The sequence below is a fragment of the Ctenopharyngodon idella genome, chromosome 16 (genome assembly GCF_019924925.1).
Source record: "Ctenopharyngodon idella isolate HZGC_01 chromosome 16, HZGC01, whole genome shotgun sequence".
In the NCBI taxonomy this organism is placed as follows: Eukaryota; Metazoa; Chordata; class Actinopteri; order Cypriniformes; family Xenocyprididae; genus Ctenopharyngodon; species Ctenopharyngodon idella.
In genome coordinates this window covers 31,623,625-31,637,593 of record NC_067235.1, presented here as the reverse complement: position 1 = coordinate 31,637,593, position 13,969 = coordinate 31,623,625, and the positions used below count along the sequence as shown (strand labels likewise).

The window sequence follows — 13,969 nt, the reverse complement described above, 5'->3', positions numbered from 1 at the left end:
GTTAAAACGTCTCTCACGCAGGCAAACCAGTGGATGGTCCATTGCCAGGAGTACTTCTGTCAGCTGAGGCTGGACGATAATGCGGTCAGTTACACGCCTTCTGTCCTGCACGTTTTGCAGGATTACCACAGCGAGGCCACAAAGTTCTCCCTGGACAACTTCAGCGCGCTCAATCAGATGGTGCTGAACCTCAACAGCCCACGGGAGCTGCAGCAGTGGAACAGCGTTTGGCAGAAGTGCCAGCAAACCAAACAGCAGCTGGAGGAAGCACTGGCCAAGGCTGCCGCGACCTCCAAAGAATCTGCGCTTATGACATCAAAACTTTTGGAAACCCAAAACGGAGTAGGTTCCTCTGAGCTTCCCACTCTGAGCTCCTCTTCCACGTTGTGTTTTGATTATGAAGATGAGAAGCCGCATTCAGCAGGTCCGTTCTCCAGAAGCCAGTTCCAATTTCCACCGGAGAGCGGCAAGCTCTCGACATCCACATTTGACGACACCGACAGCGACTGTACCGTCGACTCATTCGCCTCGTGTCACTCCGAGCCGCTGCATTCACCAGCGTCGCGTCAGCGTAAGCAGCCGCTCAAAAAGATCATGAAGAAAACCATGAGCTACGAGCTGATGGCGCGTGACAAAGCTCACTCGGATGCTGGTCATCATGGGTACACGGGCATCTACATTAAAGGACTGGAGGTCACCAACAACGTGTGCATAGAGAAGAAGCTCCAGCGGCCAGACATGAAGAGTCCAGCACTGGGCCGCAGTCGCAGCATGTCGTCCCCGCCCAGGGCGCACTGCAGACACAGCGACGGGGACGTGAAGACACACAGCAGGTGAGTGAAGTCTTGTGGAGGGATGCAAACTTGTCACCTTTTGGGGAAAAAAATAGTAAAAAATTAGTAACAATAGTAAATAATGGAAGTAATTAAACATACATAATAATTATTATTATTATTATTAAAAAAATATTATTATTATTAAATACTCAATTTTTATTTTACAGTATAGTATTATTACTATAGTAATATATTTCTTTGTTTTATTTTTATAATTTAATAATGTATATAAAAATAATGGTTTATAATAATTATAAAAATAATAATAATTATTATTAAATGCTTTTTTATTTTACAGTATAGTATTATTACTATATAATAATAGTATTAATTAGAATTAATAGAATTAATTAAATATAAATTATAGACATTATTTGCAATTTTACTGTTTTTTGTAAATAATAATAGTAATAAATAATAATAATAATCAATTTTATTATTATTATGATTACATACTCAATATTTTATTTTACAGTATAGCATTATTACTATAGCAATACATTTCTTTGATTTGTTTAATTTGTATAATATAATAAAATAATAATAATAATACATTATTATTATTATTATTATTATTATTATTATTAACAATATTATTATTGAATACTCATTTTTTATTTTACAGGATAGTATTATTACTACAGTAATATATTTCTTTATTTGTTTTATTGTTAAAATTTAATAATATAAAAATAATGAAGTTTATAATAATAAAAATAATAATAATTATTATTATTATTATTAAATACTCTTAATAAATAATTAAATAATATTAATTTAATTAAATACTATAAAATATTATTACATTTATTTTACAGTATAATATTATTACTATAGTAAAATATTTCTTTATTGATTTGTTTTATTTTTATAATTTTATAAATTAAATAAATAAATAAATAAATTTATTTAAAATAATATATAAAATAAAAACATAATAATGTTAATTTTATTACACAGTATGTGAGTGAAGCATTGTGCAAGGATGCAAAAAAAAGACCATAAATATTAGTAATAATAATAAATAATAGAAATAATTACACAAAAATAAGACAATATCTGTAATTTCACTGTTGTTTTGTAATTATTATTATTACATACTCAATATTTTATTTTACAGTATAACATTATTACTATAGCAATACATTATTTATTTGTTTGATTTTTATAATTTAATAAAATAATAATAATACTTTATTATTATTAATATTATTATCCATCATATTGAAAAACAACAGTGTGCATGTGACCCACTGATATTTAGGGAAATTTTAAAGCTGATAAAAGTTAGCGAACTCACAGACGCAACAACACAACTCCCTCACATTGCATCACACTGCCTTTCAGCAAAATTCAGCACATCATGGACGAGATGATCTCCACAGAGAGAGAGTACGTCAGATCTCTCAGCTACATCATCGAGCACTACTTCCCTGAGATGGAGCGACTGGACCTTCCTCAGGACCTGAGAGGGAAGCGCAGCATTATTTTTGGGAATTTGGAGAAGCTGTGTGACTTCCACAGCCAGTACTTCCTGAAGGATCTGGAGAGCTGCGCCCACTCGCCCCTGTCCATCAGCAGCTGCTTCCTGCAACACGTGAGTTGTTAGAAAGAAGTCTCTTCTGCTGTCTGCCTCGATTTAAGATATAAATGTATTTCTTCATTGTTTTTGTCCTTGGGTAGGAGGAGCAGTTCGGTATGTACGCCCTGTACAGCAAGAACAAGCCCCGCTCAGATGCCTTGCTAATAAGCCACGGAAACAGTTTCTTCAAGGTGAGCGACCTCATTTCTCCTACATGACGTTATTCACATGGGCTAGGACAGACTTTCCTGACTGTTACCATGTCATCTTCAGAATAAACAGGTGGAGTTGGGCGATAAGATGGACTTGGCGTCCTACCTGCTGAAGCCCATCCAGAGGATGAGTAAATACGCTCTTCTCCTGAAGGATCTGATTAAGGAGTGCGGTCACTCTCAGGAGCAGGAGCTCACTGACCTCAGAACAGCTGAAGAGATGGTCAAGTTCCAGCTGCGTCACGGGAATGACCTCCTAGCCATGGACGCCATCCGTGGATGTGATGTAAGTGGAGTTTGGAATAAACATGCCTCTTTCATAAGCTCTTAACCACTTAAACCAATGCACTTACGCACGCAAAAAAAATTATTCTCTGAATTTCCTCTCTTTTCTAGCTCGCTTCCTAATCTAATTGTCAAATAATCCTGGCAATGTACATTATGACTATTGTTGGCTCCTTGATGAATTGCTTTGTCCCTCTCTTGCAAATCGCTTTGGATAAAAGCGTTTGCTAAATGTGTTAATGTAAATGTAAATCAATTTTGTAATTAATATTTTACCACAAAATGGTATTTGTTAATTTAAATAAATAAAATAAATAATTATTTAAAAATATATTTTTAAAATATACATACTTAATTATTTGAAAAAACTGTATTCAAATAAATATTATTTATTATTATTATTTTTTAAAACATTTAATTTAACTGAAATAAATCAAATAAATCATTATTATTAACAAATAAAATAAAACTATTTATTTGAATAAATATTTAATGTAAATAAATTATTTAATTAAGTAAAATAAATCATTATTATTTTCAAATATTATTTATTTAAGTACATTTTTTCAAGTAAATATTTATTTATTTATTTAAAGAACATTTAATGTAAATAAAATAAATAATTATTATTTTAAATATATTGTAAAATATAAATATTTAATTATTTTAACAAATTTTATTCAAACAAATATTTATTTATTATTTATTTGAAAATATTATATGTGAAATAAATAAAATCATTGTTATTAAAAAAATAAATAATGTAAATAAAATATTTTTTAATAATTATTTAATAATTAAGTAAAAAATCATTATTATTTTCAAATATTATTATTTATTTGATTAATTTATTTGTTTGTATGTTTATATATATATATATATATATATATATATAATATATGAATATTTGAAATGAAATAAAATCTATTTTTCTACCGTTAAGATTTTGCTTATATTGTTTTCATAACAATTAAGCCAGTTTTCCTTCAGTATTATCATTAAAGTATTTCTTTTTTTACTCTTCCTATTATTTTTATTGATGATTCTTACTGTAATACAATATTTTCATTCATTGTATTGTATAATAAAAAACCCACTGAGTGACATTATTTGATCATTTGCTGTGTTGTGTAAACAGGTCAACCTGAAGGAGCAGGGCCAGCTTCGGTGTCAGGATGAGTTCATTGTGTGGTGCGGACGCAAAAAATACCTTCGTCACGTTTTCCTGTTCGAGGACCTCATCCTCTTCAGCAAGACCAAAAAGATTGAAGGAGGATATGACATCTATATCTACAAACAGTCCTACAAGGTACAGAATGTGATGTCAACTTACGTTTAACCTACAGTATTTTCTGTGAGGTTCAACTGTTATTTTTGCATCCTTTCAGACAGCCGAGATCGGAATGACGGAGAACGTCGGCGATAGTGGGCTGCGCTTTGAGATCTGGTTTCGCCGAAGGAAATCCCAGGATACGTTCATCCTACAGGCCAGTTCTGGAGAGGTGAAGGCCGCGTGGACCAGCGTCATCGGCAAGATCCTGTGGCGGCAGGCCTTACGAAACCGAGGTCAGAGAGCAGCTTTCAGCACTGTTTCTCTAAGCAGTTTCAACTACATACTGAACAAAACAATATGATTTTTTTCTAACATATTCTGCTTTTTATTAAAAAAAAAAACAAACGATGTGTATCTTTAGCTACATTTTTTCAGATTTTGATTCAGTAATTCATTAGAATGATTCAGGGTACTACATTTTTGACCAATTCATTTAAAAGAATCGACTCATAAGAGTCATTCGTTCGTGAATCAGACTACGCTCGTTCTGTTTGTTTTGGGGACATCATCTGTTTATTTCAGTACATTTAATTCAAGCTAGAAGATGTCATTTCTTTTGCTGCAGTGCAAATCATTTATTTTTTATTTATTTGAATATATAACATTCAGTATAAATAAAAGAAATATTTTTTATATAAAATATTTTAAAATGCAATATTTATTTATTTGAATACTTTATATTTATTTGAAAAGTGCAAAACATTTTTTTATTTTTAATTTAATTAAATATTTAGTGTAAATAAAATAACTATAAAATATTTTAAAATGTAATATTTATTTATTTGAATACATTATTTATTTATTTGAAAAGTTCAAAACATTTATTTATTTTTTATTTATTTGAATAAATAACATTCAGTGTAAATAAAATAAATTGTTTATATAAAATATTTTAGAATGTAATATTTATTTATTTGAATACATTATATTTATTTGAAAAGTGCAAAACATTTATTTATTTTTTATTTATTTGAATAAATAACATTCAGTGTAAATAAAATAAATTGTTTATATAAAATATTTTAAAATGTAATATTTGTTAATTTTTAGTACATTATATTTATTTATTTTAAAAGTGCAAACATTTATATATTTTTATTTATTTGAATAAATAACATTCAGTGTAAATAAAATAAATAATTATTTATATAGAATATTTTAAAATGTAATATTTATTTGTTTGAATACATTATATTTATTTATTTAAAAAATGTAAAACATTTATTTATTTATTTATTTTTATTTGAATAAATAACAGTTTATTTCCGTAGCACTTTTAATGTATTCAATAATTCATTAGAATGATTCAGATGAATACATTTGAGTCTTTTTGGCCAATTCATTTAAAAGAACTGGCTCATAAGAATCATTCACTCATGAATCAGACTTGTTTGTTTTGGAGACATCATCTGTTTATTTCAGTACATTTAATTCAAGCTAAAAGCTCACGATTTGGGTAAAATGACATTTCTTTTGCAAAGCATTTGGCTGTGGCAGCGTCTCACCACTGAATGCAGTGCAGGAAGCCCTGGTGTCTACTGTTCACAGCATGTGAAGAAACTAGTTACTAGTTCATAACATAAAAAGATGCATGAACAGAAATTCTTCTGTTTTCAGCTCTGCAACAGCAGAACTGTCACTTCAGCATTGTGGTCTTACTGACAAATGCATTGTGGGCCATTTTGTCTCTGTGTTATTATTAGGAGCTGAAAATATGTTGCAGTATATGTTAGGAAGAAACACTGTGGTATCAAAGCCTATTGCATTATTCATTGTTTTTTGTCAATGTTTTTATATTCCTCTAATGCATGTGTTTGTTTTAACATCAGAGTTGCGGATGCAGGAGATGGTTTCTATGGGAATTGGAAACAAGCCGTTCATGGACATCAAACCCAGCGACTCTGCGATCAGCGATCGAGCCGTCGACTACATTATGAAAGGGTCAGGTAAGATGTCTGCATCAGCAAGACATCAACCTCATCATCAGCAGCAGCAATTCATGAAAACATTCATATCCAAGCTAATAATAGCCAAGTAGATTAAAACTGATATGAGAAATATTGTTCTTTTGAAAGTGTAATAATAAATAATATAAAATAATACATAACATATACTACTTTAATAATATAATATATATATATATATATATATATATATATATATATATATATGTGTATGTATATGTGTGTGTGTGTGTGTGTGTGTGTGTGTGTATTAGTAGCACTCATATATTTTTAGCATATATTTTAGCACTCAGAAGTATTTTTCTTTTTGAAAATGTAATAATAAAATAAAGTAATACATTGCATATACTACTTTAATAATATAAATATTTATATATATATGTATGCATGTATATATTAGTAGCACTCTCATATATTTTAGCATATATTTTAGCACTCAGAAGTATTTTTCTTTTTGAAAATGTAATAATAAATAATATAAAATTATACATTGCATATACTACTTTAATAATAAAAATATTTATATATATATTTTTATTTATATATATTTATATATGTGTGTGTGTGTATATATTAGTAGCACTCTCATATATTTTAGCATATATTTTAGCACTCAGAAGTATTTTTCTTTTTGAAAATGTAATAAATAATATAAAATAATACATTGCATATACTACTTTAATTATATATATATATATATATATATATATACACATACATACATATATATACATATATGCATATATACATATATAAACATTAAAATAATAATAAAATAATGTCATACTTTTATGGAAGAAAAATACTTTTCATATCAGTTTTAATATATTTATCAATAATTGATTATTAATCTGAAACCTAATGGACAGAAGACACAGGCACACAGGCACACAGTCTGAATTATTTATTGAATGTGGCCCATATTCCCACATTGACTTTTCCCGTCCTGTATGAAGGCATATTTTTAGAATCAAACAGCAAAGCACAGCTGGATCCAGCGTTTCATCTTTGAAAAGCGTCTGAGCTGATCTTCAGTATGTGGGTCCTTTCAGAGTGTTATCTGGAGAACAGATCTGCTGTCTTATTTTGGCTGCGAGCATGTGTTTATTCACTGTACTGTGCCAGACTCAGGTCATAACTCCTGTCGTGACACGTCTTAGGCATTAGAAGCTTTTAAATGTCATACATCAACTGTTATGAGCGACTGTTGTGTAAATTGACTCAAAGCAGCAGGTCACCACAGAGACAATTTACTGCCTTCATAACAAAAAAACAAAAAAAACACTTCATTTTCATTTATTTGGACAGCAAAGAATACATATTTTGTACATAAACATTTAATTATCAATTAAAATTGCTCAATGTGGAAATTATCCTGTGACTGTGAAATACAGCAACAACATACAGCATCAAAATGTTGATAGAAATACTGTTTGAATATATTGACATTTTTAAAGGGTTAGTTCACCCAAAAATGAAATTTCTGTCATTAATTACTCACCCTAATGTCGTTCCAAACCTGTAAGACCTTCGTTCATCTTAAGATATTTTTGACGAAATCTGAGAGCTCTATGACTCCTCCATAGACAGCAATTTAATTACCACTGTCAAGGTCCAGAAAGGTAGAAAAGACATTGTAAAAATAGTCAACAAAAAATAAAATAGTCAATAATGAGTCGGTGTTCTGACGTGGAACCTGGAAGCGCTGGACGTAAACAATGTATGAGAATGAAACAGAAGAGAAGAAGTTGTTGAATAAAGTCGTTATTTTTGTTTTGCCGCACAAAAAGTTTTCTCGTCGCTTCATAACATTAAGGTTGAACCACTGTAGTCACATGAACTGTTTTAATGATGTCTTTACTACCTTTCTGGACCTTGAATGATGGTAATTGCATTGCTTTCTATTGGGGGATAAAATAAAAAAAACCTCTCGGATTTCATCAAAAATATCTTCATTTGTGTTCTGAAGATGAACGAAGGTCTTACGAAATGAAGGAGAGTAATTAATGACTAAAATTTCATTTTTGGGTGAACTAACCCTTTAAATTACAGGGAAAATCTACAGTTTACAAATTCCACATAAATTACAAAAACATATTTAACTATATAAAAACCTATACATATAAAAGTACATATAGTAATAGGTGTACTGTATGTATATGCATATAACATTTTGAAGCTTGTAAGTCATTTTTAATATTTCAATTTAGCTTTAATTTATTTGTATTTCAGTTGTAGTATTAGTAATTGTAGTACGTCAATTGAATCTATTTTATTTCAGTTAGTTGACAAGACAACATTTCTATTTTTTATGTACTTTTCTTTTAATATTTCTATTTTATTTAATTTAAGCTTTATTTAAATTTATGAAAATGTTTGTTTTTTTAAATAGTTTTAGTTAATAATAACAACACTGATACCTTCTACAATTAAAAAATAATAGCTGAACATTTTTAATGTTTATGTGGAACTATTTCAGCATTCATTGATTCAGTCCTGCAGCTCAATTAAAGGGATAGTTCACCCAAAAATGACAGTTCTGTCATCATTTACTCACCCTCAAGTTGTTCCAAACTTACTAAACAAAGAAAAAGACATTTTGATAACCAAACAGTTGACGGTACCCATTGACTTCCATAGTATGGTGAAAAATACTATGGAAGTCAATGGGGACCATCAACTGTTTGGTTACACACATTCTTCAAAATATCTTCTTTTGTGTTTAACAGATGAAAGAAACTCAAACAGGTTTGGAACAACTTGAGGATTAGTAAATGATGACAGAATTGTCATTTTTGGGTAAACTATGTCTTTAATATGTGGATGCATATGGGAGTCTAACTGAGAGCAATGGCAGCCTTCATCTGATTTGTGTCCATCCTCCATCTCTGCAGAGTCGAGGATGCGAGCGTCCATAGCGGTGTCCTCGTTCGACCACACCACGCCGTTTAAGAGACCTCACTCCACCATTTCCAACAGCAGCTCATCATCCTCCAGCAGTCAGTCGTCGTCCTCTCTGCTGGGCTCTCTGAACCTGCATCTGTACCCGTCTCACCCGCTGCCCGGCTGCCCGTCTCTGTCCCACTGGCCGTACGACTGCATCGAAGAGGACGAGCTGGAGCACGATTCTACCGTTCAGTCCTCCATGAGTGAGTCTGGAATCGCTCTATAGTTGTGTGTCTCCATGAAAACAATCACATGACATCATGTCCAAGTCACATTTCAAAATCAAATGCAAAAATTATTGAAGCCTATTTAAGGAGCTTTAGGATTTTTGACATCGTGACATTTTAAGCACATGTTTAAGCACACCCCTCAAAAAGGTACAGATATATTAGTCGAGTTCATCTACAGTCTAAATTCATCAACAGGATGTGTCATCTGATAATAGTGTCTGTGGTGGGCAGGTGTGTAAGAACAGCAGCTAAAAAAATGTTCATATACGCTTTTTAGACAGGATGTCTAAACAGGAAATGGGCCCCTCTCACTCAGGTGGTGTTTCTTTTGTACAATAGAAGCTAATGGAAACTGTGAGGGGTTGAATGTGTGCGGTTTCACTGGGCAGCCTAAAGATACTCTGACAAAGACAAAGATAGTCAAATGACAGAGTATTAAATTTATTTTTAGACAACATGCTGTCCAGTTCCTCTTTCTGTTCTGAAAAATCTATATCTAAAAATCTTATGGTAAAGTTAAGCAATATCACACTATGTGTGCTGTTTTTCTGTCTAGAATAGCAAGAGTATAAATGCAATACTGATTTTATGCAACTGTTCAATAAATCAGAAGTTATTATTGTGTTATTTTAGACACAATATTGTCTGTTTTGCTCTATTTTGCCAAAGACAATATAAAGACAAAGCAGAACTGTTCGTCTCTGAGCAGCACACAGCGGCGTTTCATTTCTGAATCCGCGTTTTGAATGAAACGAGTGAACAAATGATTCAATGGTCCATTCATAAAGAGAACTATTTAGGCCCTGTCCCAAATGGCACACTTCTATGCGCTTTCGGTCTTGTGGACTTACAATGGCTGCCGCGTGCCGTTAAGTCCACGAGACCGTAGGGTGTCCCATTTGTCAATTTTAGGCTTCAGAAGGGCGGTCGCGAGCGCCCCCTTTGCAGCCGATATGCGTCCTCGATGCGCACTTTTGCTGAGCCACGCACTTGTGCGAGCTCCGCGGCAGACTTCTCCCCCACAAAGCTACGTTACGTCATGAAAGTGCGGACTCATAGGAAGGCCGTGAGTGTTTAGGGTGCCATTTGGGACAGGGCCTTACTTCACTCCTGAATGAATCAACCGTTTGAATGAATCAAATGAATGATTAAATGAATGACTGACTTAATCATTAAGACATTTACCGCTACCTACTGGCAGTTTTATTTTCTTATTTAGAGTATAATTTCATTTAAAAAAAAAAAATCATATTTCCATATTGTTAAAAAAAAACAAACATTAAATTTATAGTTAATCCAAAAAAATAAAATTCACTCATCATTTACTCAGCCTCATGACATTCTATGCTGAATCAAATAAAATATTTTTATTCTAAAGCTACTTTTTGTAATGTCTTTTTGATGCTTTACACAATAATGACTTTATCTTTTTGGGGTAATTTCTCAGCCAATTTAAGATGCAAATAATTTGCAATTAATTAGATTAATTAATCGCCACATCATGTAATTGATTAAACATTGTAATCGCTAGACAGCCCTAATATAATATATATATATATATATATAATCTCAAAGCTGAATTTTCAGCATCATTACTCCAGTCTTCAGTGTCACATGATCCTTCTGAAATCATTCTAATAATATGCTGATTTGCTGCTCAAGAAACATTTATTATTATTATCAATGTTGAAAACAGTTTTGCTGCTTCATATTTTTGTGGAAACCGTGATACATTTCTTCAGGATTCTTTAATGAATAGAAAGTTTGAAAGAATAGCATTTATTTGAAAAAGAAGTCTTTTATAATATTATAAATGTATTAATCTTTTGTTTTCAATAATTTATACGAATGAAGGAAATTGAATGTTTACCTTTGCATTGTCTGTCTCAGTCAGTGACAGTGCTGAGAGCTCGTCGCAGTGCACCTCCAGTGACAGTGTCAGCGGTCTGAGCAGCATCACTGTCCAGCATCACCCTGCATTAGCGATGGAGAGTTACACCAGTGACGGAGGCTCGTACCTATCCTCTCCCACACCCTCACCGTCTCCACCCAAAGTCACGTCCTCCATCCTCTACCACAAAGAGCAGGAGCTGCAGACTCAGAGCAGCAAGTTCATCACAGCGGTAAGAGATGATGTAAAGCCATACTATATTTGCAAATTTGGTAACAGTATGGGGAACCATTTTCATATTTAACTAGTTGATTATTAGCCTGCATATTGGCTGTTATTAGTACTTATAAAGCACATATTAAAGGGTTAGTTCACCCAAAAATTAAATTTCTGTAATTAATTACTCACCCTCATGTCGTTCCAAACCCGTAAGACCTTCGTTCATCTTCAGAACACAAACTAAGATATTGTTGATAAAATCTGATGGCTCAGTGAGGCCTACATTGACAGCAAGATAATTAACACTTTCAGATGCTGAGAAAGATACTAAAGACATATTTAAAACAGTTCATGTGACTACTTTTTGTGCGCCAAAAAAACTAAATAACGACTTTATTCCACAATATCTAGTGATGGGTGATTTCAAAACACTGCTTCATGAAGCTTTACGAATCTTTTGTTTCGACTCAGTGGTTCAGAGTGTGTATCAAACTGCCAAAGTCACGTGATTTCAGTAAATGAAAGAATAATAGTAGTTAATAGTCTCTTATTGGCCTGTTTAGCTGAACCAATAAGAGACTATTAACTACTATTATTCTTTTTAATTATAGGCCTACTAACGTCTAGTTAAAACGTCTACAAATGTATGAAACTGATCAGAGATCAGGTAAAACCTATAGACTTGATTCATGGGTTCACAGAGATCATCGCCCCCCCAGTGGTGAACCACTGAAATTTTGAAACACTTCGAAACACTTATGATGTAACGAAGCCTCGTTTACTGAAATCACGTGACTTTGGCAGTTTGATACGCGCTCCGAACCACTGATTCGAAACAAAAGATTCGTAAAGCTTCATGAAGCAGTGTTTTGAAATCGCCCATCACTAGAAATTATTGAATAAAGATGTTATTTTGTTTTTTTGGCGCACAAAAAGTATTCTCGTCACTTCATAACATTAAGGTTGAACCACTGTAGTCACATGAACTGTTTTAAATGTGTCTTTAGTAGCTTTCTGGGCATTGAAAGTGTAAATTGAGGCATCGGATTTCATCAAAAATACCTTAATTTGTGTCCCGAAGATGTATGAAGGTTCTTATGGGTGTGGAACGACATGAGGGTGAGTAATCAATGACAGAAATTTCATTTTTGGGTGAACTAACCCTTTAATGCCTTTTTCTACATGACTATATTCTACATCCCTTAATCCTGTCTTAAACGTAACAACTACCTTACTAGCTATTAATAAGCAGTAAGGAGTTAATTGAGGAAAAAGTTATAGTTAATAGTGAATATGTGTTCCCCATACTAAAATGTTAATGTATATTTCTAAAAAAGTGGCAAGAGTGGAAGTGAATCCAGTGACATTGAAAATGATATATGAAGTGAATCCAGTTCTAAATGAAAGACCTAACTGTTGTTCTTGTTTTGAGAATAGAAATGAACAAACTTATATACAAAATGTGGAATTGGTATCCAGACTTACGTATGTATGTTTATTGAAAGGGGAAGAATTGCCTTTATGTGATTGTTGTCAGTCCTCTTTCACTATAAATGTCCTGCTTTAAATTATATTAGTCAATATTTTTATTTCAAAAGTACATCAATGGACATTTTTTTTTTTTTTTTTTAAGGAAAAATATTTGAATTTTTATCAAATATCAAATTGAAATATACTGTTATTGGTAAAATAATAATATTAACTGATTCACATGACATATGCTTACTTTTATAAACTATGTGTCAAAATATCAACCAAGACAAAAAATAGTATTATTTTAGTTCTAGATGAGGTAAAACAATGTCAAAGATCCTCCTTTACTGGTGTCAAGCATCACTATTACTATTGCTCATGCTTAGAGATTCACACAAAGCCTCAACACTCAGTTTGTAAACTTTTATTCCTCTAATTTTATGTGACGTGTTTGTTTTAGCAGAGCAAGACCTCTCATTGCCCGTTAGGCCTCTCGACTCTTGTCTGAATCAAACGGTTTAGATCAGTAAGTAACTAGTCTGAAGTCTGTGTGATCCCTGATGCCTGTTCCCCATTAACGCATGAGACTGCCGCTGCGTCAGAGATCCCCTTTGCTTGATGTCAGTGTGTTGAGCTGCATGTGTGTGCTGGGCTTCAACAGTTAATCCAGGTTATTTTGAACTTAATGTGCATGTACTGCTACTGCAGACAGTCCCTCAGTGTGTTCAAACACATTTACAGTAATGCAGGAAAGACGAGCAGAGCGATTAGAAGCATGTGAAGTGTGTTTTATCAAGCTTTTAAGGTTGAAACTACTGGATGATCTTTCGGTTTTGCATTGCTGACGTTCACTGAGGAACGAGTTGACGTTATTGTCTGGTGATCGACAGAACATCTGCATGCACTTTATGTTGAAAATAACTGTTTGTTCTCCTGCGATGCACATGCACTGAAATGCATGTTTAAGATTCTGTGGTGTCGAGTCCTGTTTGTGTGTT

General features: G+C 32.4%; 1 protein-coding gene across 3 annotated transcripts in view; it reads left to right on the top strand.

Moving 5' to 3' along the window:
• Positions 1 to 13,969, top strand: part of zgc:158766 (uncharacterized protein LOC100009641 homolog) — a 49,075-nt gene that overhangs the window by 32,181 nt on the left and 2,925 nt on the right. The window contains exons 14-23 of one of the 3 annotated variants that reach the window (XM_051865603.1): positions 22 to 833; positions 2,184 to 2,433; positions 2,520 to 2,609; positions 2,692 to 2,916; positions 4,054 to 4,224; positions 4,304 to 4,481; positions 6,078 to 6,194; positions 9,107 to 9,361; positions 11,279 to 11,511; positions 13,435 to 13,497. In XM_051865603.1, coding sequence (XP_051721563.1) covers positions 22 to 833; positions 2,184 to 2,433; positions 2,520 to 2,609; positions 2,692 to 2,916; positions 4,054 to 4,224; positions 4,304 to 4,481; positions 6,078 to 6,194; positions 9,107 to 9,361; positions 11,279 to 11,511; positions 13,435 to 13,479 — 2,376 coding nt within the window. In that variant the 3' untranslated portion in view covers positions 13,480 to 13,497. Of the gene's footprint in view, positions 1 to 21; positions 834 to 2,183; positions 2,434 to 2,519; positions 2,610 to 2,691; positions 2,917 to 4,053; positions 4,225 to 4,303; positions 4,482 to 6,077; positions 6,195 to 9,106; positions 9,362 to 11,278; positions 11,512 to 13,431; positions 13,498 to 13,969 lie in introns of all 3 variants that reach the window. The other 2 variants (XM_051865601.1, XM_051865604.1) reach the window with 2 other exon arrangements.